This window comes from Periplaneta americana, chromosome 8, assembly GCF_040183065.1.
Source record: "Periplaneta americana isolate PAMFEO1 chromosome 8, P.americana_PAMFEO1_priV1, whole genome shotgun sequence".
Taxonomy (NCBI): Eukaryota; Metazoa; Arthropoda; class Insecta; order Blattodea; family Blattidae; genus Periplaneta; species Periplaneta americana.
Genome location: NC_091124.1, coordinates 113748763 through 113774837, shown reverse-complemented (window position 1 = coordinate 113774837; position 26075 = coordinate 113748763). Strand labels below are relative to the sequence as shown.

Genomic DNA, 26075 nt, shown 5'->3' with positions numbered 1-26075 from the left:
CATTTGTTCTGTGATAAGACGAATAATTGTTAAGGCTCTGGATAGAATTGTGAGGAACTACATCTCCATTAATATTACTAGAAAGACTTCGTGATGACTCCAGGGAGTTTCATCAATATTAACATTGTTGACGACATTTTGCAAACTGCTGTTAGTCTTTCTAGACATTATACCTGGTAAGGTTTATCTTGTTTCAGTAGCAATAAAACCAAGTCCCTTCAAATGAGGGTGGAGATTATAGGAGGGTTGTAAATTTTCAGGATTCCTTTCAAAATCTTGTTATTGTACAGGCTACCGGAACTCAATTTCATGAAAGACAAGCTCAGTGACGGAACTACACAGTACAAAGAGAGATATTTTGTTAATGTATCAACTAGTCCCTTCCGCCACTGGATGGATGGACGGCATTGCTCCACTCCCCCATCGCCATAACAATACAGATGAGGTAAGACACATCTCCTTTCTCTCTCTTTTCACAGTGAGACAAGATACATCACACAGACTTTAGCAAAGCCTTCGATTCTATAGGGTATGATCATATAGAAGCTACCGTACCATTGAACCATCTTTACCTCTACCAGTGAAAAGATTGACTATTAATCTTCTGAAGAGGCATTCTGCGCAAATTCAAACTTCCTGTGGACGCAGAGAAAATAGATATTAAGCGAGGTGTCATGCAAGGGGATCCCATTTCACCATTCCTGTTTAATTAGGAAATTAATCACATTTTGAATGTATTAACGGATTCGAAAGTAGCCGAAAAATATGGTTTCCAGCTAACATCACATACTGAGCCATTAACAGTTCTTAGTTATAATCGGGAAAAACAAAGAAGCAGCTAGTGTATTAGTGACCATCACAAATCTCATTCATGAGATAGGTTTGCAGGTCAATGCAGAAAAATCTAACGCCATTATCTCCAGAAAGGGAATTTAATTCCTGAAGAAATTGAAATAGGGGAGAAGTGGGTACAGTGAGACATTTTTTATTAGATGGTAAATTCTGATGTTGGTAACAGTAGAGTTGTATGTTGCATGAGTAAAGTAACAGTATTTTCATACTCGATTTGATTCTAGTTATAAAGGTGAGTGATGAAAAAATAATTCGTAATTTTTCACTCTAGAAGTAAAATTTTGGCTTGTGTTTAATGAAGGTTACTTTGGATATACAGATGATATAGAAATATGAATGTTTTGTTGCTAATACTATGGTATTTGAGGTTGTTTGGCAAAGTTTCGTCTTCCTTGTTTTGATTTTGAAGTGATGGCGCCATTTTTAAAAGAACTATGTGTAAAGGGAACAGTGAGACATGCCATTGAAGGATACATTGAGACGTCTCACTGTTCCCATGTACCAATGATTTGCAAAACCAAACTGTAATTATATTACATTTACTGGTCACTAACTTTAAAAATGAACATACTAGTAATCAATTTAAGAACTATAGCTTAAAATAATGAATAAATTACATTTTAATGGTTTCTTAGATAAAACAATATTCCCAAAATTTAAGAAAATGTTAAAAAATAATAAAGAATTAAACTAAATTCTTATAATTATAAGCTTTGTTGTCACCAAAAATTCATTACTTTTAAAAGACTAATAACGATAATTATTTTCTGAATTATCAATATGCCACGTGTTAAAAAAACTGATAAAGAAATAGGGAGATTTTCTGAAATATCAATGAAGGAAGCCGTCCAACTTGTTATTGATAAAGGGATGAACATCCGTGCAGCTGCTTTAAATAAAGGAGTAGCCTTTCAGACTTTGAGCAGATATGTCCAAAAATGCAAGATTAAACCAGATTCTCGAATGTGTCCAAATTACACAGTCAATCAGATTTTTCCAAAAGAACTGGCGTAATCTCTTCATGATTACATCATTACATGCCCAAAATTTTTTTATGGTTTAAGCCTGAGAGACTGTCGACAGCTAGCCTATGAGCTGGCTACCAAAAATAATCTCAAAGTGCCAGAAAAGTGGCACCAAGAAAAGCTAGTATCCATTGCTGGCTGAAAGGCTTTCGCAAAAGGTTCCCTGCATTGTCATTACGAGTTCCAGAAGATTGCAGTTTATCTCGACCAACTGGATTCAACAGACATAATGTGTCATTATTCTTTGAGAAACTTGAAATCGTTATGAGACGTCATCCAGGCTTTGCCAATGAACTCGTGTGTTCAATTTGAATGAAACTGGAACATTGACTGTAAATTACAAAACTCTCAGAAAGTTTTGGCTGATAAAGTGTCTTGTCCAGAAGCAGGTTCTGATTATGAAACATCATTTCTTCGCATAAGTTTGAAATGTCATGAAAAATTCACTTTTCCAGATGTTTCAATGGTTTCGAAGTCAGACATCAAAATGATTCTAAATAAGTCTACAGAACATGGCAAGACAAAGAGATAGCAAGCTTTTCTTTCTTTTGAAATAAATGTAGATCATTTCAATGTTCATTAATAGACACTGTGGTGTCTCACTGTACCCTCCTGAATGGGAACAGTGAGACATTAGCATTTTTTGACAAACACGTATTGTATATTATGTCCTTTGGCTTCATTGCCAGAGCCAAGCCATTGACAACAACAATAACAACAACAACCAACATATGTTCTATACGAGTCATAAATATAAAGAACCATATATATATACTGTGCACTATTTGGGAAGCCTATCTCCAACAATTAAATAATAAGCTTGAAATCTTGGATGGAGTCTCATGTTTCTGCTGTGAGAGATTACCCTTCTGTTAGAAAATACTGTTTATCTGAATTACAACATCTGTGAAACAACATCGAGAGACTCTGAAAAAGAGGGAATTTAAAAAGTGGCACGACTATCCTCAAAAAGGTAGAGGCATAGAGTTGTTTGCTGAAGTGCCAGCTGTGAATTCTTGGATAATGAAGGAATCAAGTCTGCCATCTTTTAAATGGAGGGAGGGCCTCAAAATGACAGCACAAGTGTTACCTGTCCGCACTCTCCCTGGACGCTCTACTGGCACAATCCGCTGCAGACATTGCAGTGAGTTAGAAACATTACCCTATGTTCTAGGGAGCTGTTCCCAGAGCAAATTGCTACGAATTAAACGACAGAATACCATCAAGTTCCTCTTAGAAAATTCTCTTCTCAGAAGTATACAAAATGTGTGTTTACACAAACCTGTATTTTGGGTAGATAAATAAATTCAAATTCACAATAAACTATAGTGTAGCATCGTAAACTCTATTTTGGTGCTGCATAGTTGATTCCTAAAGTTGACAATGCCTAATATCATGATTTTATATTCAGGGTGTTGCCGTGACTATGTCACAAACTTTTAGTAATGGTAGAGGGGTCAGAAGGAACAATTTGTCATGAGGAATCTGTGTCCGGAAATGTACCATTAATAAATGTGTGCGTGTTATGACAACCTTTTGGCATAAGTTATCTGTGCTTGTGTTGTTTACTGATCAGATGATTTAGACTAGCAAGCTGACATTTCATGTACGTTTACACCACCTGAGGTGCTAATTTCATTCAGAAAGTAGCTTTACCCTTGAGGTTGACAGTCCAGTTTATGTTTGTTTTTAGTACAGCTCATTATTTATAATAACTTTGTCTATGGGGCAGCTGGAGGTTGTAGCAAAGAAGCTGAGAAGATTTATCAGCAATGGTATTCATTAAGACGTACTTAAATTACCATTTATGGCAAGATGGATTGGAAGAGAAGGTCCTTTTATCCAGTCACAACAATCACCATATTTAAGCTCACTTGATTTTTTCTTGTCAAACCATATCCAATTAAAGACCTGTTCGCACCAAGAAGAAACTACTGGCAGAGTCTTGTTTTCTTGCAACAGGATCTGAGCTACATCTCGGATTTTTAAACAGTGAAATAAGAAGAAAAACAAACATTCAAACAACTCCTATAATGTAAGTTCCTTGAATAACTTCTTCCACGGTTTGATAAAGAATTTATTCCTTTTTAAATACATCAAATGGCCCAGAAAGACTTGCAATAAAAATCATTGTGCAATCAACCTTCCATAGAGTATTCACAATTGCAAATGAGTAATTTGGTTTGAAGTTTGGTGTGGCACATGTATGGGCTTCTAGCGTGTAAGTTTTTCACAACAAATTGTATCTTCTGGCCTTCTCTACCATTACTAAAAGTTAGTAACATGTCATGCAAACACTCTGTATGTGTATAATAATAATAATAATAATAATAGTAACAACACTGAAATTTGTATTTTTTAAAAACTGAAATTAAGTAAAATATATATATATATATATATATATATATATATATATATATATGGGTCATTCCACGAGATGAGGGACATAAAGACAAAATTTTATATCTAATCGAAGAAATTGTTATTTTGCATTAAAAAGTTCTCCAATATATTGACTTTATACAGCAAGGTATAATTTTAATTTTGGTGCCATAATTTGTGTGTTCCCAACAAGCGAAGTCGACATGGCTGCTACAGAAGGATTCTGGTAAGATTAGGTCATTTGATTTTAGGACGTAGCTATCAGAATATTAAATTCCATGAAGTTAGTGCTATATTACCTTTGAAAGTAATCGTTTCAGTGCCTGTATGTAGTAACATTGGATGAAAATATAATATATTAAAGTAGTTATCCACTGTTAAAAGAAATATTAGGTTATGTAACGTTTGTTACAAAAAATATTAATTTTATTTCATAATTGAATTACCTAACTGTTTTTCATTATACATCTTGATTACACAACATCTTCATTTAACACAATAAAGACAAATAATACGTTTTCCAAACTGTTTTTTATTTTAAAATGAAACTTTGTATTATCTTAATTCAGTACATAAATACTGAACATTCTGATTTTTCAAAACAATAATTTTATATAAATTCTGTGTAACAAACATTACATTAAATAGTAACAAACATTACATTAAATAGTAATAAACATTACATATCAATGTGGTAATGTTTGTTACACAAAAAATAATAAGATAATCAGATGTAATACGTGAAATTATTGATTAATGGCCTATGTTTGGCAGGCCTATATTTAAAATAAGACGTATTTTAGTACGTTTTCATGTCCACACCTGTGGAGTAACGGTCAGCACGTCTGGCTGCGAAACCAGGTGGCCCGGGTTCGAATCCCGGTCGGGACAAGTTACCTGGTTGAGGTTTTTTCCGGGGTTTTCCCTCAACCCAATACGAGCAAATGCTGGGTAACTTTCGGTGCTGGACCCCGGACTCATTTCACCGGCATTATCACCTTCATATCATTCAGACGCTAAATAACCTAGATGTTGATACAGCGTCGTAAAATAACCCAATAAAAAAAAAAAGTACGTTTTCATGTTTGATGAGCCATATATGCATTTCAGTATGAAAAAAACTTCAAAATCTGCTGCTGAGAGAATGCGTGAGTATAGAGCAAAAAATGGACACAGAAAAAACTCAAGTGAGACTAGAAAAGTGTCTAACATGATGAGGAAACCAGGAAAAAGCCAAAATCAAAATCGGAAAAATCTGCAGAAAGCGAAGCCACTAGGAAGCGAGTACAAGAATATCGTAGAAGACAAAAAGCAAGATTTTTAAGTTCATGTATTTCGAAAGACAGTTCTTTAAGAAGTCCTTCTTATAAAAGTGCAAATTCTTTTGGAAAGGCTATAGAAAGAGCACAAAGAAACCTTCCAAACTGCCGTAGTAAGAAAGCTCGCCGAATCATTTAATCTATTAGTACAGCCAGCAAAACATTCCGCATCTTCCACATTGTCTATTACTGCACATAGGCCTACCATGCAAATGGTGAAGGATTTTTATGAATGTGACGATGTTTCCCAGCAACTCCCTGGAAAAAAAGATTTTATTATAGTATGTGAGGACGGAAAGGAAGAATACACACTTTTTCAGGAGCAAAATTCAAATGTAAAGATTGATTTATCAAAATTTTGTGAAATACGACCGAAACATATCAGGTTGGACTCTGATAAGGATCAGATAATGTGCTGCTGTCCTTATTGTGAAAATATGCAGTTAATGATTTCAGCAGCACCCTGGAAAACAAGTGAAAAACCAAAAACCATCCAGGAGCTTCTAAAAACAGTTTGTTAAACTGAAAATAAGTACTGTATGAAAAGAAGTTACCAAGAATGTGGAGATATTGAATCCACACTGATTACAAAAATGTATGATGACTGTGATGAGGTTCACACAAGTAATGGGAAGGTGGACATCTGGTTCAAAAAGATATGTCTATAAATGAATTCTCCACTTATTTCAAGAATCAGCTAACTCAACTATCCAATCACATATACAATAGAAGAAGACAATGGAAGAACAGCAGAATTAAAAATCATCACTACAACCAGGACAGCTGATTCTCCTAACAGATTTTGCTGAGAACTATGTAGGAAATTTCAGAATGAAGTTATGGCAGCACACTGGACACAAACATCAGCTGAAACATCAACGACAATCTATACTGAAGTTTGCTTTTCTGAAAATCTTCTATTGATGATGTCACAACAATATGTTTAGCAGTCATTAGTGATACACGAGCCATGGCACTGCTGAAGTTGCTGCTCTCAATGAAATCCTACTAAACTACCTGTCTAAATTAAAACAGACTGCTATCACTTCAGTTTATCTGTGGCCTGATGGTGCTGCACAACATTTTAAAAACCGAAAGGCAATATCATACTTGTGCATATTATCCAAAATTCTAGGATGTAATGTAGAGTGGAACTAAGAGTCTTACCATGGTAAGAGCCCACACGATGGTGTTGGAGCTACACTTAAGCGCAGTGTATGGAAGCAAGTTCTACAAGGAAATGCTACCGTGCAAAATGCTGAGCAATTTTATGACATCACACAGGATCTAACATTTACAACATACATTGTTTTTATGTCACTGCTGGTAAAATTGACTCAATTGCTGCAAAATATGTAGAAGAATGGAAAAGTGCATCGGCTGGTAAGAATAAACATGAGTATATAGTATATACTGGACTTTTTTTAGTATATACTCTTGTTAGTAAGAATAAAAACATTTGAGTACCTACTCATTTTTGATTACATACTCATAACATGGAAGCATAGTAGAATATACTCAAGCGTCCATCTTGTCAGAATATATACTCATGCTTGATAAGAATAAAAGCTAGTATATTCTCATATTTATAAGTTCGTTCTCATGTTATTCTGAGTATGGTTTGTAGCAGGCTCAATTCTGAGTATTTGTTGATTTGTGTTCAGTTTAAAGTTAAATTAAAAATAAATGGCATAATTTATGAACGATGTAGTGCCTCATGGAAAAATATAGAAAAAGACGTGAACTTCAGAAGCCTTTAACGCTTCACAAAAGTGAATGTGAAATTGGTTAAACACGTATTTGTTCTTCATAAAAAACATAACCTATAAGAATATGAATGGCTATCAAATTATAAGGTTAGATTGTATTGTTAAATATAATTAACAGTTACAGTTTATTGTGTAAAATTTGAATTGCAAAATGCAATTACTTGTAACTTTAAAATTATATGTAACTGCTCCATAATAAAAAATACAATTAGCATAACTGGAATTCTAGAAATGGATGTAATCTCTATCCATCATCCTGTAATGACGATTTCCCAATAGTATTTTCTTGTTTCCTGCTTTATTAACGTCACTCTCTTTTTCATATTTATTTACTTATTTATTTATTCATTTATTTAATTAATTAATTTTATTTTTATTTATTTATTTGTCTCTTTATTTATTTAATTTACTCATTTATTTAATTTATGTGTCTATTTATTTAATTAATGTATTTTATTACTTATTCTATTTATTTACTTATTTAATTATTTATTTATTTATTTATCCATTATTAAAATTTACAAAAAGCAAAACATAAACCACTACAACATGCAGATAGCATATGAAAGCCTATAAAAAAATTGAGCATTAGGGTGCAATGTGGTCAAAGAGGATAGGTAACATGAGTATATACTAACTTTTAAATGATCAAGATTGCTGTTGAGATGAGTATATATTCGCGTTAGGTAGAATGACTTTATTCTTACGAAAATGAGTATGTTCTAGTGATTACGAGTAATCACAGGAAGTGCTCCTACTCAAAAGTATAAACCTTAAGTACTTAAGCTTTATTCTTACAAGTGATTGTCAATGATAGGAATCCAAGAAGCCCGATGTGTGAAAATTGCTGCACCAAACACAGTTGGGCACTTCTCAAATACTGGAGATGTTGAACCATTTAAGAAACATAAAATGAAAGGAACTCAGGAAGAAACAAGCAGTCCTACTAAATCTACTCATTTCATTGATCATGCCATGAATTAAAAATTTTCAGAACTATCAGTTGGTGACTACATATTGATTCATTACCCACAAACTGGACAATATGTCGGCCATATAATCCTTCTCAAGTGTCTGAGTAATATGCTTAGTGTACAGTTCATAAGAAGAGAAGGAAAGAACACTTACTTTGTGTACCCAACAAATAACGATATAGATGAAATATCCCCAGACCTGGTTTTAAGCACATTGCCTAAACCTAAGAAAGTAGGGGAAAATTTATTTTCAACACAAATTTTACTGTGCAAGTTGAGTAAGAAAGTTATTGTACTCTCAAAACTGATCTTTTTTCAAATTATCGGTAGGAAGTTCTTTACGAACTGTTCAATTCTGACTCTGTAACATTTGTTACTCTAAGTTTTTAATTATTTTCAAGTAACATACATCTGTAGAATAAAAAACGTTTATGTCATTTAGTTCTGTAATTTTCCTAGATTCAAGCTGTATTTTTTTTATCTAACATAAAATATTGTAAGAACAGAGAATCACAACAGTCTTTCACAACTTAAGAATCCATGTCCTTTGATGTAATGTTTGTTAAATTTTTCAAATTGTAAACCCAAGAACATGCACCATCACAATATTATATTTTTGGTACTATATAATCTTCACACTATCCTCTATTAAGTTACCAGGTATGTTCCAAAGCATTGCTCTTGTCTATAGTAGACTGCAAAAAATTTCAAGTGTTCAAATCCATGTAAGAATGTAATGTTCGTTACAATGGAATGACCCATATGACCCCTATATATAGCATCAAATAATCTGAATTCTACATATGATGATATGAGATTTTTTTGCACTGGCAACTATTTCAATTCAGTGTCATATAAAACTCTGTTTTAATGGTAATTACTATATACTTCAATTTCGATGCATGTTACTCTAAGGAACTGTGCTATTAATCTATTTTGTTTTATTTTCACTTTTCATGTTGACAAAATCATTTAATATTGTTTATCACCAACTGCAGTTTTTTTTGTTAAACAAATGTGGTAGTGTTTCAAATCAATAACCTATGTTATATTTAATATCATAGTATTTGCCATGTTTAAAAAGGCTTCACCTAAAAATCTACAACACTAAATATTAATAACAGAGGATTGCTTAAGAAAAAAAATCATCACAACATCAGATTTAATCTTTAAGGAGTGCAAAAAAAAACTCTTGTGGGTGTATTATATCTAAGTAATGTGACAAAGTGCCACTTATGACAAGTCAGCCTTGTACGCACTTTGCAAAGGATAAGAGAATATAAGACAGAAAGAAGTGACAACTCTGTGAGCAAGGTCACTGCACATATCTGCCCTGTTCCCAGTATCAAACAAATACTAGTGATGTTATAATAAAGATAGAAGCAAGTAAGTAAGAGTTTTCTAAACATGGCATATACTATGCAGTAATATTCAACAATATCATAGTTGTTAATCGGACAGTGTTATGAAGATATGAAAAAGACTTTAAGATTGAGTCATATTATGCTTGGGAATGTTCTAGTATTCAAGTTCCTTTTCATAGACAGACAGAGAGAATTTTCATATGATATTCATCATTAAGGTTTTGTACTATCACATAGCTTGACCTTGTATATCCATGATACAATGTAATTTCTGCATTTTAGGACTGCATATCCTATTACGAACACTAAACTACTCTACAGAAATGCAAAAGCCTAAAAGAAAATAGAATATTCTTCAATATGTACAACTTAACTTCCATTTATGTAATTACAAATACGTGCACAGTTTATGTATATACAAATTATCTAGATGAACACAGTTCCATTTGAAATGACAAGCAAATCGTAAATGTACTTAATGTCACATATTATTACTGCATATTTATGTCCCATAAAGGAACTCATTAGTTAAACTAACCCTATGATGAATGCTATGACTTAATAGCGTATTCACTCTCTGATTCCAACTCATTTTCTGACAAAGAGAGAGATCCACCAACACGTCTTCTGCGCAAAGAGGTTTTCTCAGTCTGAAAATGAGAACAAACAATTATAAACATATTTAGTATTTTAAAGAAATTACAGTGCTGGTATATAAGGATTTTGTAGAGTTGTTATCAAGTAAATGCTATTGAGTATCATTCTTGAACTCTCTTCAAATAATAATAATAATAATAATAATAATAATAATAATAATAATAATAATAATAAATGTAACTGGAAAATGGGGCTGATGGTGGGAGAAAAAAATCCATGTATAAACAATCTAAACACTGCTTATTCAAAAAGGAATTGGTTGGGTCACTTGCTGAGAAGAAACTGCCTACTGAAGTATGCACTGGAAGGAATGGTGAACCGGAGAAGAGTTTGGGGCAGAAGAAGATACATTAAGATATATGGATCATATGCAGAGACTACGAGGAAGGCAGAAAATAGAAAAGATTGGAGAATGCTGAGTTTGCAGTGAAAGACCTGCCCTGGGGTAAACAGTTATATATGTTAGGATGGGTATTTTTCGGGCTAGAGGGCCGTGGTCTGTCGGTGTTATAACCAAACGTTTCGTCCATACCCCAGTGGACATCTTCAGTGGCGTGGTACACATGTGCGGAGAGATCTGCTGTGTGTATCAGGAACTGGCATTGAGACGGTAGCACGTCGATATTTAAGTGTGGGACGGTTGTGGTTTGTCGTCACAGCGGTCCGCACCAGATCTCTCTGCACACGTTACCACACCACTGAAGATGTCCACTGGAGTAATGGACGAAACGTTTGGTTATAACACCGACAGACCACGGCCCTCTAGCCCAGAGAGAATCAATTCAAAGAGGGGAGAGAAGTATGTGCAGAGGGAAGAAACGGAACATTTTAAACAGTGAGAATTCAGATCAAAGCTTTGACCGCACTGAATGCGACTATCCTAACACCACTCCAAACTGAAAATATTTTGACAGTAGACTCAACGAAATATAACGAGAACATTGCTGAGTAGTAAAGCCGAGATTTCCAAGCAAAATGAATATTCTTTTCCACACTTTTAAAGGTAAGTAGAAAGGTTATATTTCGTAAGACACACCTAGATAAGCAGTTTTAACTATGTTTGTTAGTGCTTATAAATGACTATTTCGTAGGAAAAGTTTTTGCTTAGGTACTTATTTTATGATTTTTAATTAAAACAGCATATTTCACTCAAAACTGTAATTTTGAAAGTGCATATTTCACTCCTAGCTGTCATTTATCACTGATTATCTTTTTTATTGGCTAATAAATAATTAACTTCAGTTGAATGCGTAAGAAAGCAATGCTAGGATGTTGTGAAATAATACTGCGTACTTTTAATTAGAGAGAACCTTGGGATTCCCGCCTAGTTTCTGTGACTAGGCAGGTCAATAGGGTATCGAACTTATCGCATTATCATAATGATGTCATGTGCATGGATGGTGAATCCCCCAAGTTTCAAGCTGCGGTGTGCATTGTTTCAGTAAGGAGTGTGTGATTGCTCGCTGTTGTAGTTAAGGAATGCCACACAAATGCATAAATGAGTTTGGAAGTAATATTATCAGTGAGGATGGCAGTCTTATTTTGTTTGGTGTGTGAAAAGAGTGTTTCTGCGAATAAAAAATATGACACTGTGCAGCATATTAAAACAACGCGGCATAAGGAGAGGTTTGGAATAAATCTAAGTTAAACCAGCAACTGCTAAAACCAATGTGGGTGAACAATCGACTTCTAGTGATATATTTTTCAAAGATTTGTGTTTAGCATTAGCGGGTTCTGACCTTCCGTTGTGGAAATTGAATAATGTGCAGCTTCGGGTATTTTTAGAAAAATACACAAACAAAAGGGTGCTGGACGAATCTACTTTGTGCAAAAACTATATGCCACAGTGTTTTCAAGAAGTAATTTGTAACATTCGGGATAAACTGAAGCAGAAAAACATAAGGATTTCTATTGATGAAACCACAAATGCATAAGGGCAGTGCGTATGTAGAGCTGTAGTTGGTAAATCATTCCACTATTGCAAAGTTTTTCAACGACTCGTTACTTTTCTTGTGGCCAGAAGGTGTTCGGTATGACAATGTATTGTTATTTCTCAGTGATGCTGCTCCATATATTGTTAAAGCAGGAGTTGGATTAAAAGTTCTCTACCCTAAATTAGTTCACTTGACATACCTTGCTCATGGTTTACATCGTATCGCTGAAACTGTTAGAAGCCAGTATAAAGACGTGGACCTTCTTGTTTCCAGTGTGAAGAAAGTCTTTATAAAGTCAATGATTAGAATTAAAAAATTTCGTGAACTCCTTCCAAATTTGCCTTTACCTCCTCAGCCAGTCTTAACTCAATGGGGTACGTGGTTACAGGCTGTGTCATACTAACATTTCAGTGAAGTGAAAAATGCAGAAGATGCAATAGCATTGCCACAGGCCACAAATGTTTTGCTAAAAACGGCATCCAAGAAAAGATTCAGTACATCCATAATCATTTCTCCAAAATACCCGAAATTTTAAAGCAGTTGGAAGCTCGAAATAATCCCTTGGAACATTCACTTTCTCTGATAGATGAAATTTCGGTAACATTATCTTCAGAAATATATGGGGTTGCAAAAATTGCGTTCGATAAACTCAGTCAGGTATTACAGAAATATTTCGGTTACAAAACACTGTGTCAAATTTCTAAAATGCTTTCTGGTGAAGAAACATATTGAAGAGGAATTCACCGAAGAAGAACTGTGGTGCTTTTGACATGTGCCTATGACATCATGTGACATCGAAAGAACATTTTCACTGTACAAATCATTCTTCACTGACAGACACAGGAGCTTCACACAGGAAAATCTCAGGATGACCTTCCTTATATACTGCAACAGCCTTCAATAAGGTAAGAGTTCTACGAAACAAATAAGATATCATCATATTTCCATGTATTCGTTTTTGCTTATTTTGGTGCTTATTTTCACCATTTTTCGTGCTTATTTTACTATTTCCGTGTATTCGTTTTTGCTTATTTTGGTGCTTATTTTCACCATTTTTCGTGCTTATTTGCTTACTTATTTTACTGTTTGATTGTGCTTAGAAATGTGGGCTTTACCTGATTAGTTTTTTAATTCCAACGAGTGGAAGAAAGAGGAAGTGTATTTGTAATTGACTTTATTTTGTAAAATAATCACATGTTATTATTAATACTATTTCAGATGTAATTAATGTCATTTCAGTTGTATATTTTTCTCGCATAAGTTTTTTTCATCAGACCCTCAGAAAAACATATAAATGAAGTTTCACTGTATTTGTTTTTTTCTGAAGAATGTATTTGTTATTTTCAGATCAGTTCGTGTTGCAAAATTTCTTCATTCTTAGCTACTTCCATTGATTTTATCTTCTCCATGACATCCAACAATTTTAGCAACAGATCTGTTGCCAACTCAGGCATTTAAGTCGCCTGCAATATTAACAATGTAATTTTAAATCCACATGAAATAGTTTCAGAGATATTCAAGGATGAAGTTCAACTGTGAATGGTTAAATTCACGTGTTACCAAAATTAATCTTACAATTACAACATTGATCAGTTAAGGAGACATTTATGCTTACAACAAGATAATGATAAGAAGGTGTGATTAAGATAAGAAACTTAATATTTGTGATATTGTGGGACTGATTGAAATCAGTCAACTATCCACTTTAAGTTGGTCTCAGTGAAAGTTGCATTGTAGTGAAGTCTTCATTTATTAACATCACATAATTTTGAAATGGTGCAAAATGTAGAAAAACAAAATTTTTTTGTTCCATACCATCAGCCCTCTCCCCTTCCAGCATATTTACATATTATTTTGAATCATCTTAAATGTAGCCTAATAGAGAAATGAAAATAAACTCTTAATGGAATTAAAATAAGACAAGGACAACACACAATGATCAGATTTTAATACAAACAACCAAAGTCTGAAGGCAAGTTGCCAGTGAGATAAATAACACTTAACAATATACAAGGATAATTGAAGATCTCCCCAGAAGGAGGATGTAACATCAAATTAATTAAATATGTGACTTTCTTGGAAAAAGTAATTTTGAAGCATTCATTTGTAACAATAAATTACTGCATCTAATAGCTGAATAAATTTGTATTCTTGATTAGTCAAATGGTTCTGCTAGTAAATATAGGCACAACGAAATATGTCCCTGAAACTTTTTCCTTTCTCCTGAAGTGTGTATTATAGATTTGTTGGTTACACCCTTATTCTGGGGAGGTCTTCAATTATCTCATTAAACTGTAAAAGTTACGATATAAAATACTTGGGATTAGTTATAACGTTATAGTTATAAGTAATAAACTCAACAAATTTAATAAAACTTGGAAAATTAAGACAAGTGATAAAAGTGGAATAAAATGCTAGAATCAGACACAAGAACAATAAGTTTTGGACCACAAAAACTAGATATATATACACTTAGTCCATGACAAAACAGATTACAACAGAAATAAATAGAAAGAACATAAAAAAGCAATACAAACTTCAAGGGGGAAAAATATATCATGGATATTCTTGGAAAAGATTGAAAAATTCAGTACAAAACAGACTGAAATGTAGGTTAAATTTTGAAATGAAGAAAAGTTAAGGGAATGAACAAGTGAAATATTCAAATTATGCATTTGTGATGCTAATGGACTGAAATTTTTACCACAGAGTGCTGATATGTATTTAAAACATCCCTATAAATTTCATCAATGTATCTTAATTAGTTTTGAAGAAATTAATTATTTACCAATTAATACTAATTAATATTTAAAAAATGCTGCATGATGAACGCTTAACATTATGAATTTAAAAAAAAATATAGAACAGTTCCTCTAACAATAATAAAACATCTATCACATGATTTTTAGTTAGCACTTCTTAGTTACTGAGAAAAAAATTCAAAACTGGGTGAGTGCCAATTTAAAGAAAAAAATTAATTTCATGCATCTTAATCAATTTATATCTTGGCAAATAATAAATATTTTAAAAATCCATGTGACAGTCTTTTTCCTTTAGGTAATGTGGGCTTGTGGTAAAAATTTCATCACTATTAGTTAAGAAATGCATCATATGGAGCAATTTGAACATGTTAAAATGTAATAAAATTTAAAAGGGAGAAAATCAAGTTTTAAAGTACAACACTATGTTTGAGTACTTACACATTATGGAAATTGCTTAAAACCCTCCTGCCTGATATGTTGACCCCTCCTGCTGCTTTTTCCTACTTTCAGTGACACTTTTTGACAAACGTAGCTTCTTCCTGCTTGTTTTGAAGTTCTCACTGGTTGAAGTAGCCGCTTGCTGCAGTCGACGCTTGTCTCTCCTATTGCCAATTTTGTATGCTGCAGGAGATAATTTCACTGTTGACACTAAATCTCTCATGGAAATGTTTGCTGTACAACCCATGTTAAATTCAGTCACAGCAGAAGTAACAGCCACTTCAAGTTTTTTTTTTGATACAAAAATTTCTTTTGGGCACTTCCGCCATATCACACTATGAACACTTTCATTCACATTTTGAGTTTTTCCTGCAGTGCACTTGCTAAGAAGTTCATCACTAGCTAGTCTACAGTACACTGGCATGATTTTAGCCACAACATCAGGTCGCAACACTGTCTTCATGGTTTTCAAGTCATGCTTCGGAACAGCTTCTTGCTTCGCAATGGCCCGGTTGAAGAAGCACCATGACTTTTCACCACTAGGGCATCTTGAATGCAGGGGCTTGTCATCCGTGGACATTGCATGGTCAAGTGTTGCATAGATGGCTTTCTTCATCTTGTTTACATCGGGGATATTATCAATAATGGCCTTTCTGTAGTAATTTTGCAGTCGAGGTATCATTTCTGCAGTCAGACTTCCCTTTTTTTTGCCTCCGATTGAGGAATCTGTCCCTCTCCATTCCCTAACAATATTCTGTAGACCTTTACCTACTCTCTTAGCAACGTGGTTCACACATTCTTCTTTTCTAATGTCAATGCCTTCACCATAAACTTGAAGCTGCTGAAGGTGATGGTGTGTTTTTGCATCCCCGTCAGACAATAAGGTTGTGTACCTCATATTACACAACCTAATGGACCGGGTCCAGAGAATTTCTGCAGCTTTCATCTCCATGGCATTTGAAGATCCATCAAAATTTTTCTCACAAACACCAGCATCTTTGTGACTTTGATACCACTGTTTATATTCGTCACTTGCAACATCCATTTTTTTTTCTGTCTTTTCACAAGTACTGCAATATTTTGACATTATTTCAAAATCTAACACTAGCCCTGTTAAAATATCTATGACTAAACCTAAACCATACTTTGATGTATGTCCACGCTTCATCCATGTGCCATCGTATGACACACCAATATTTATAACATCACTATCACTAATAGAACTGTCCACTTCCATGTGAGCTCGTCTAACTGCAGAGTGAGCATTTCTCAACACATGTTGTCTAACAAGTTTGTTTTCTTCCGTCAGTTTTATCAGGTGAGAGTTGAAGGATGGTGAGCTCAAACCTGCCATACCCATAGCCATACAATGTTGTTCCATAGCAGAGTGTCCTTTTCCCATGGTAACAAAGGCGTTGACCATTCTCCTATTTACATCGAAGGGAGGTCGAGTTGACTCAGTGTTACCTACCTTAGGACTTGTATACATTTCATTCAACACTGTGTTGCAATTATAACACTTCACTATCACTTTAAATGCAAAGCCTGATGGTTCAGTAAGCTCAGCTTTTGCACTATCCATTCCACATTCACCACATTTTACTCCTTTATACAGTTCACTCCACAAACTTACATGCACTAATGTGTAGTCTTCACTACACTGGGGGGCACTTATATTTGAATTCTCCTGCAAGTTGCCATATTTTATCAACTTTATCTCACTAGCACTTTGTTTATTATTTGTTTCTTTTGACACTTGATCTTCATTATCACCAACTAGGCCTAACACATTTTCTTGTTGCACACATTCCACAATAGTTTTGGCATTCTTCCACCTTATATTTGCTAAATTTTTAGCCCTATTAGCATATTTTGATCGTTTCTTGCCCTTATTATGAATGTCACTTAGTCTATTCATGTTTAGAAAACTAAAACTATGCCTAAAATGCTAAATGTTGAGTTATACACGTGGTCTTGAATGTTATTGTGACGATTCCTAACCTAATGCACTTATACTAACTTATTCACACTAATATATACAACTAATTGAATACAAAATTAGTGTAAAACTTTAATAACATCCTAAATAACACGAAATCAGCAAAACAAGTATGAATATTCACGTACAAACGCACAAACTCGAGAAGAAACGGTCCACAAACAATATTTTGCCGTTCAGTTTCAAAACGAAGTATTTGCAGGGCTGACAGGCAAGCTGATAGTATATTCAGGAGTGACAACAAACTTAATTTCACTAGATACACACCAGAAAAAAAACTAGCCCGCTTTATTCAAATTACAAAGCTCAACATAAACTTTAGAGCTGACAGCTCGTTTAAAGGGCAACGAAGCACGTGCAAGCAGACATTTAAACGTCATGTGACACGGTTTAAAGGGCTCCCAAATAAAAAATGAGGCCATATTATGAAAGTAGAAGGTTTAAATAAAATTATGAACATAAAAACAAAAATTTGTATTTTTTTCCATTTTTCCACATTTTTCACTTGTTCGTTCCCTTAAATACATAAAAATGTCTACAAATTTTTATTGAGAGTCTATTGCCTATTCACATTCCAGTTCATGTTAGGCAAGTATAAGTATTAATTTCACACAGCTACTTGTTGTTTGTCAGCAACCTGCAATTTGCAATGATCAGTGATTCTCAATTTAATACCAGAGATGTGGAGTTATAGTCAGAAATGGATGAAATTTTGGTCAAGTCATAGTTGGTGAAAAGTATTGACTCTGACTTCAATTTCGATACAAAATCTCAAGGAAGTATTTACCAATATTTTAACACTTTCCCTATCATGTGAACTGTCAGCAATTTCGTGTGTTGAGAAATACGTTTTTAATTTTATATTCCAACTTTTACTTTCATTATAAACTTGAACTTCTACAAAGTCATATTAGTAAAAGCAGAACTGTGAAGTCAAGAGTCATTCGAATGGAACATTTTTTCCTTTCTTTTTTTTTATAAATTGGTTATTTTACGACGCTTTATCAACTACTGTGGTTATCTAGCGTCTGAATGAGATGAAGGTGATAATGCTAGCAAAATGAGTCTGGGTCCAATGCCAAAAGTTACCCAACATTTGCTCTTAATGGGTTGAGGAAAAATCCCGGAAAAAACCTCAACCAGGTAACTTGTCCCAACCAGGATTTGAACCTGGGCTCACTCATTCACAGTCAGGCAAGCTAACCGTTCCTCCACAGCGGTGAACTTTTCTCGTTGTTGTGAAAATTTTAAAACACAACACATTCACAAGACGAAGGACAGATGTTATCACTTCAGAAGAAAGACTCTTCTTCCCTTTCGGGATTCGAAACCAGGTTCACTAGATTTGTATAAGCAATAGTCAATTTAGAATTCGAGGAATTTTTGCGAGAATGGTATGTACTCTTACAAAGGCTATCAGAGACATCTGGATGAGAATATAGAAGTAAAAAAGTAATTGTGAAAGTATCTGAAGAAAACCTGTCCCACAGCTAAACACTAACCTTACCATATTTGCCAGGAATTGGAAATTGGTATTGTAAGACAAGAAGCCAGCCAAGAGCTGAGGTAGAAATGAGCCATATAGAGGAAGAGTATAAGAATAAATAATATGCACATAAAAACACTAGCACTGTACTCACGTCAGATAGACCTACTGCTGGCTCTGAAGCATATCCCACTTCTTGAGCATCCTCCTCATCTGCTTCATATTCTTCTTCTGAATCTAAACAAACATAATGCAATATTAGTACTTCAATATCATATAGGCTACTGTACATCTCAATTATTTCTAGAATGAAAATGAAAAAGAAGTCATAAAATTTAGTTAGTCTTAAGTTAAAAAAGTGTAAAATTGTTAAAAAAAGGCATATACCTTCGACAGACGGCCCGTTTCAATGCTATGTCACATCAGCTTCAGTGTCTCTTGAACCACTGGTGATCTTGACTCTATGATGTGCATTTGTCGATAGTAGGGGTGGGGGTGTGTTGTTCCTATGGTGGGGGCTGGCTGTTTGTGTGTTATGATGTATTATGACGTCGAATAATGTGTGTGTATTGAACTGCAATTGTGTGTTAAGTATATATTGTGGGCATGTTATTGTATTCGACGTCATAATACATCATAACACACAAACAGCCAGCCCCCACCATAGGAACAACACACTCCCACCCCTACCATCGACAAATGCACATCACAGAGTCAAGATCACCAGTGGTTCAAGAGACACTGAAGATGACGTGACATAGCATTGAAACGGGCCGTCTGTCGAAGGTATATGCCTTTTTTAACAATTTTACACTTTTTTAACGTAAGACTAAGTAAATTTTATAGTTTTAACAAAGTGTTAACGAGAACTTTAATCAATTAAAAAGAAGTGTATGTTCTGTGCAATATGATACCAATAATTTGGTATAGTGGAAATACGTCTGACGACACAGGAATAAGATTCTCTCTTTCTCACCTGCTCATAGTATCAGTAGTTCTAATGAGCATGTTCTCACTCATCTACTTATAATAGTCGTTCCCCTTTAACATAAGATGAAGAAAGTTGCATTTTTCTTGGAATATAAGATAAGTAATTTATGGAACTCAAAAATATATGCACTGTTAGGAAAACACATCAAAACTTCATGTATTTCTGATGAGGCATATTTACTGTGTACAAATATGTCCACCTCTTTTGACCACCCTTGCTTGACACTGTCCCCAGATATGGCCAACTTTCTGTTCTGTACATTTGTCAGAGCACTGTCAGCTGGCATACATTACCACTGATTATAGAAAAGAAAAATAAACAAGAACAATAGCTAGTAGAAAAATGTTCATGCTGTTTGCAGGGCAGCATTTGGAGGTTAGCCAGCAAAGTCACTTGCACGTTACATAGGAACTGTAGGCTGACAACGCAAATAATTTTGCTTACTTTATCCTATTGAAAAGTTTGTCCCAGAAATTCATATCATACTCCACTTTGTTTCAACCTGCAAATTTTCGATCAAGAAGTAAGCATTCTGACTACTTGACCATAAAGACAACTTCACAATTTTAAATAATGGCAAATAAAAGAATATCTGTCTCCTTAAACTTGCAAGCATTCCTTTGATTATCACTATTTGCATTAAAATTAATATAATATGTTCATATAATCTGTGAACAATAGAACATAAGGAATGTAAATGGAACTATAAAATAATAAGACGTGTAAAAAAGAAAAATTTATGGAAAATTCTGGCCATACTCGCGATCTTTTTGACGAAAACTTTATACTCATGCTTCTCTGACGAAAAATATGTAATTTATTTCTATTCCATATGTTATTCACAAATAAGTTCTGTGTATACGAATGTCATTATGTGAAAGTATGATTTTGAGCAACATAAAGGTTTTATGTAGCCTATATCAACTGTACTAAACTGAACAAAAAAATAGAATACAACAAGCAGTCAGAAAGTAATGCCTCCTATTTTGTATCTCTCCAATTTATTTAGTAATGTGCAAAATTTAAATATGGCTCAATTCCTCAAACCTTCTTGTACATTGTTTGGTAGTCTCTACTTTTCCTCAATCTTCTCGTACATTGTTTGGTAGTCTCTACTTTTCCCATAAGCAGCACTAAACTGTTTTAGAAAATGGCTGACATAAACATGATATTAAAACATGATTAGAATTCCTCAATGTCGAAGACTGTGTGATGCCAATTCAGATCCATGAATGTTTGAAGAATGTTTATGGAGATGCAACAGTGGATTTCAGTACTGTTTGGTGTTGGGTATGATGCTAAGGTGCAAGGCTGAAGAAGGACAAATTTCATTGGCTGGTGTAATCCAGACCAGTCGTCCACACACTGCAGTGGTTAAAGGAGCAGTCCGCGGTAAAATTAAGTTGGCTTTAATCAAACACGTTTTTCAGTCTAAGTAGAATGTAATTTGCCGCATGTCAATGCGAGGCATGGTTCTTGAGTTACTGACTCCGCACAAATACTTATGACGTCACAGCCACTGAACTGGTGTGATTGCGTAATAGACCGAGAACATCGGCGAGTGCAGCGCAGCGCTTTGTATTAAAATAAATAATCTTCTCTCGCCGTAGTAAACGTGAACAGAATTTCGGACTTAGTTATGATTGTGTGAAGTCATGTTTTGCTTTTCATTTAATCATAAAACCAACACATACCAATGTTGTGGTTTTATGTAGACGTATTTTCTTTTATATGAACGATTTTGAACTACAGTAGACTAAACAGAAGAAATTGTATCATAATACAGTTTAAAATGCCGTGATGTTGTGATTTTTCGTGTTCAGAGGGAACAACAAAAACAGAACATGAAGAAGGGGTATCATTTCATGTATTTCCGAAAGTTACCGCAAATATTTAAAACATGGGTGAAGAAAAGCAACAGAAAAGGTTTTACACTGTGGAAAACTACTGTTGTGTGTTCCAGTCATTTCCGTGAAACTGATTTTGAAGAATCGTCTTTACTAAAAAGACATTTAATGAAAGACAATAGAACTCCTATGAAAATTAAAAAAACTTCTGTCTCTTTCCTATTTTTGGAAGGAGAATCTCCCCAAGACAGTTCTGATCTATGCGCTCCTCTGCTTATAAATGAAAGAAGATCGTCGAAGAAGCAATAGCAAGTTGCAGTGATGCACCTATAGGTGAAAATATTGACGTGTGTGTAGTTCTTGATGAGGTTGAAAATTCACAGGAACCTAATATAAACAAAGTTGTGCAGTGTGAGATAGGGTGCGAGATGCTAAGAAATGTGTGTGGTGAATCAGATGTGGGGGAGCAGAAACTGACTTAGAGACATATTTTCAAATAGAAGAAGAAACTTCAAATTCTAATTCATCAGGTTCCGAGGACGCTGCACATGAAACAGAAAGTAAATAGGAAGTCAAAAAGTTTTTTTTTTTTTTTTTCTGGTCAGCGTTACAAATTTTGTTTTTCTTTTTCTTCTGTAATATTTGTCATTCCTCTTTTACAAATATTTGGTAGAAACAACAGGACCATTGCTGAAAGTTAATGCAGTGTGTGCCAGAATGCCCGTAATTGGGAGTGGAAGTCCGAACAGAGGTGAAGCATAGCAGTGAGTTCTGCATTATACTTGTGCGATATAAGATACAAATTGTTTGAAAAATTTTCAAAAACTTTACAACTATGTTTCATCGGCAAGACTACATTTTATAAAATAATTTCAAAATTCGTAGAACTAACAGTCAGATGTACTTATTTTCAGATTCATGAACAACTTACCAATTCCCTAAAAGATAAAAACGTGCGAATTGCGGTGATGACCAATTTGACTCAACTAGTTACAGTGCAAAATATGTGACTTACAGTGTAATGGACCTCGATTCAGATAAGATTATAGACTTCGTAGTTCTGAAAAAAGGTCTAATTGTAGGCGAAGCAGCATGTGAAAAAGTTCTAGATCGCCTAAAAGAAAAATTAACATTACCCTCTTTCTATCGGACCGCCATAGAGGAATTAGGAAATTGATAAGGACCAAATATGAATGGATGGGCTATCAATTTGACATTTGGCACATGGCAAAAAGCTTAAAGCCGCAGCACAAATGTGGAAAGAGAGCATCATAAATCACCTATGTGGTCTTGTGCTACACGTGAAGGTGATTCTGACGACTTAGAAGACAGATTCATTTCTGTATTAAATCATGTTTGTAATATACACGAATAGGGAGAAACAGAGACAATAAAAAATGTGCACACATTCACCCATACAATAGTGAGAGAGAATGGATTGAACCTGGATCCAGCGATTATAATGCTCTGAAAAAAGTTGTATGTAACCCTGCCCTTTTGAAAGACCTAAATCAGACTAATCAATTTTGTCACATCAGCAAATTTGAATCATACCATAACGAGAGATTGCTTTACACTCCTAAGAGAAAACACTTTCCATATGGTGGAATGGTAACAAGAACTATGATTGCGATAATGGACCATAATTACAACATGAAAAGAGATGGAACTGGCTCCAGACTCCAGTACTCTAAAGCGACTAAACGATGGGTGGAAGACAAAACATACAGCTGGAAGAAAAATGCGTGGAGAGAAGATACTATACAGAAAAATGTCTTGGAAGTAGTTCTGGTTATCAACTGCTGCAATTCGATGATCCAGATGTTTTAGGGTTTCCCTCAAACATAGCTTCGTGCCTAAACCGTGTGACTCAACAACTATAACGCAATAGAATAATATAAGCCATGTACTAATTTATTGTTGACTTGAGATAAACACGTATTTGCAGTCCATTCATAACGAATATTTCACGTCTCACATACATTCACTCACTTAGTGAAGGCGTTGACATAGGTTATAATGGATCGACATATTAAACCTTTTCAGTTTGAACCCTTGTCAGACCCAAGTTGTTCTAATCACTATGAGTACGAAATTCAAAATGGGTAAGTTATTATTATTATTATTATTATTTATTATTATTATTACAGTATATGCATGTGATAGGTCCTAAGTGTGTTAATAATAACTGACTGTAACGTATGAATATATATTTACTCGTTCTACGCTGTATGTCAAACGGAACTACAACGCAGTCTTATGAACCGATCAGTGGTTATGACGTCAGAGCTTGCAGTAAGACCTTTAATATTTCGCAAACTAAAAGGCTTAGAGCGATGCGACAAACGCCATTAATCCAAGGATTACTTTGGTAAACATCCTATAATATAATCGAAATATGGAATTTTATCGCCGACTGCTCCTTTAAGGACAACATCAATTGCATAAATCACATCATTCGTGAATTGTGTACTATGTTGAAGAAGCGGAGATATCATCTTCCCTGAGTTCATCCATCAGAACAGCTGTCATTCTTCTTATGCATGAAAATGCAAGACTACCCACCATGCAGCAATTGCAAATTTCAAGGAGAAGTCTCATCATATCTGCCTTACAGCCCTATTCTTGTCCCTTCCGACTTTCATCTGTTTGATCTGCTAAAAGAAAGTCTTTGTGAACGTCATTTGAGGACGAGCCTCTAAAAGATGCCATACACCAGTGGGTGAGGAAGGAGAGCAATTTTTACCAAGTTAGTATACATGCTTTTGTTCAACAGTGAACCAAAACTGTTCAAAATATCGGAGATTACATTGAAAAGTGTTGCAATTATAAACAGAGTTGTGACAATGTATAGTGTAAATTTCACCTGTTCTTCTTGATGAAATAAATGAGAAAAAAAATAGGAGGCTGACTGCAGTCAGCAAATATAAAGTGTAGTGCATAAAAGATTATAGGCTGGATACAAATAAAATCAAACAATTGCAAGAAGTCACTGAAATGAAAGCCTGTAGATGAATAGAAATATAAACTTTAGAGATGAAATGTTAGAAGTCAGGGTGTAAGAAATAAATATCTATGTTAAAAGAATTAAAAGCAAAAGAATAATTGGGCTCTTATGGAATAAGAGAATTGGATGTTCAAAGAAACAGATAGAGAGATAGTGGGATAACAACCAGTTGGCCTATATAGAGAAGATTCTATAGAGAAGGTAAATAAAGAATTTCTTCACAATGATTTTTTTCAATGTTTCTTACTAAAAAAAACTCTGAAAGAATTGCCAATCATTTTTGTTAAAGTTCAACCACATACAAAGGCTTTTTCAAAAAACAGAAATATATTTTCATCATCAATATCTTCACAGGCCTGATCATTTGGCCTATTTCATCTTCAGAAGCTGGTGAGATGTAAATTTGAAGAATGACCCTTCCAGTACTTCTTGGAACATGTGCTAGATCATTGTTTTGAGCAAGGAGAGAAGAGGCTCCTTGGAATGCAAAATCAATCCACTGTTCAGTGAGTTTCGTGATGCCATCATTTTAAGACCTCAACTTGTCTGACTTCATGCTCGAATTTATGCCCACAGTCTTATGTCAGCCACATTAATTTATGTCTTCATGTCAAGGCATGGGAATTCGCCTTTCATCACTTACTTTTAGTTATCATTTATTATGGTTACAGTAAAGGGGTATAACATGAACATAGGGAAAGGACTTGCTGGTAGGGCTGCTAATAAAATTTCAGAGGAATTTTTTAAAGTTCAATAGAGTACATTCATCTGGCAGCAATGAACCTTCAGAGTTTTTGGTTTTCCATTATTTATTCATTGGTATTTTGCACACTTATTCAGCAAGAAATCATGCGATTTTTAATAAGTCCCCATATTTCGTAAACACATAACATAATCATGACATAGTGGGTATCATAAGTTCGACAAAGACCTCTCAGATCATGTTTTCTATAAAAGTTATGTGGAGATGTTCACGTATGAATGTTTTATTCACAGACTGAATTACCTGATTCATCAATATATTGGTTGTGGGCCACTTTACACACCATTTGTGCCAAATCAGTGAAAGTGTAACATGATGATTCATGTGGATGATTTGTTTTGGGTTGTGTTTTCCTTTGTTCTGGCTTGAATATTGGTAAAAGTCCTGCTTTCAACAGTCCAGCAAAGTATGTTTTGCCATGGTTATAACCAACCTCCTGTAAACAAGATAAAAAGTAATTAATTAATAAGAAATAAATATTCCAATAAAAAAATTAATGGATAAAT

At 34.3% G+C, this 26075-nt stretch overlaps 1 protein-coding gene across 9 annotated transcripts in view; it reads right to left on the bottom strand.

The window, feature by feature from the left end:
• Nucleotides 1–9875: 9875 nt before the first annotated feature.
• Nucleotides 9876–26075, bottom strand: part of sws (patatin like phospholipase domain containing sws) — a 414790-nt gene continuing 398590 nt past the window's right edge. For all 9 annotated transcript variants that reach the window (XM_069833425.1, XM_069833423.1, XM_069833427.1 and 6 more), the window contains 3 exons: nucleotides 25813–26005; nucleotides 19116–19198; nucleotides 9876–10335 (listed from right to left, as the gene is read on the bottom strand). In XM_069833425.1, coding sequence (XP_069689526.1) covers nucleotides 10237–10335; nucleotides 19116–19198; nucleotides 25813–26005 — 375 coding nt within the window. In that variant the 3' untranslated portion in view covers nucleotides 9876–10236. The remainder of the gene's footprint in view (nucleotides 10336–19115; nucleotides 19199–25812; nucleotides 26006–26075) is intronic.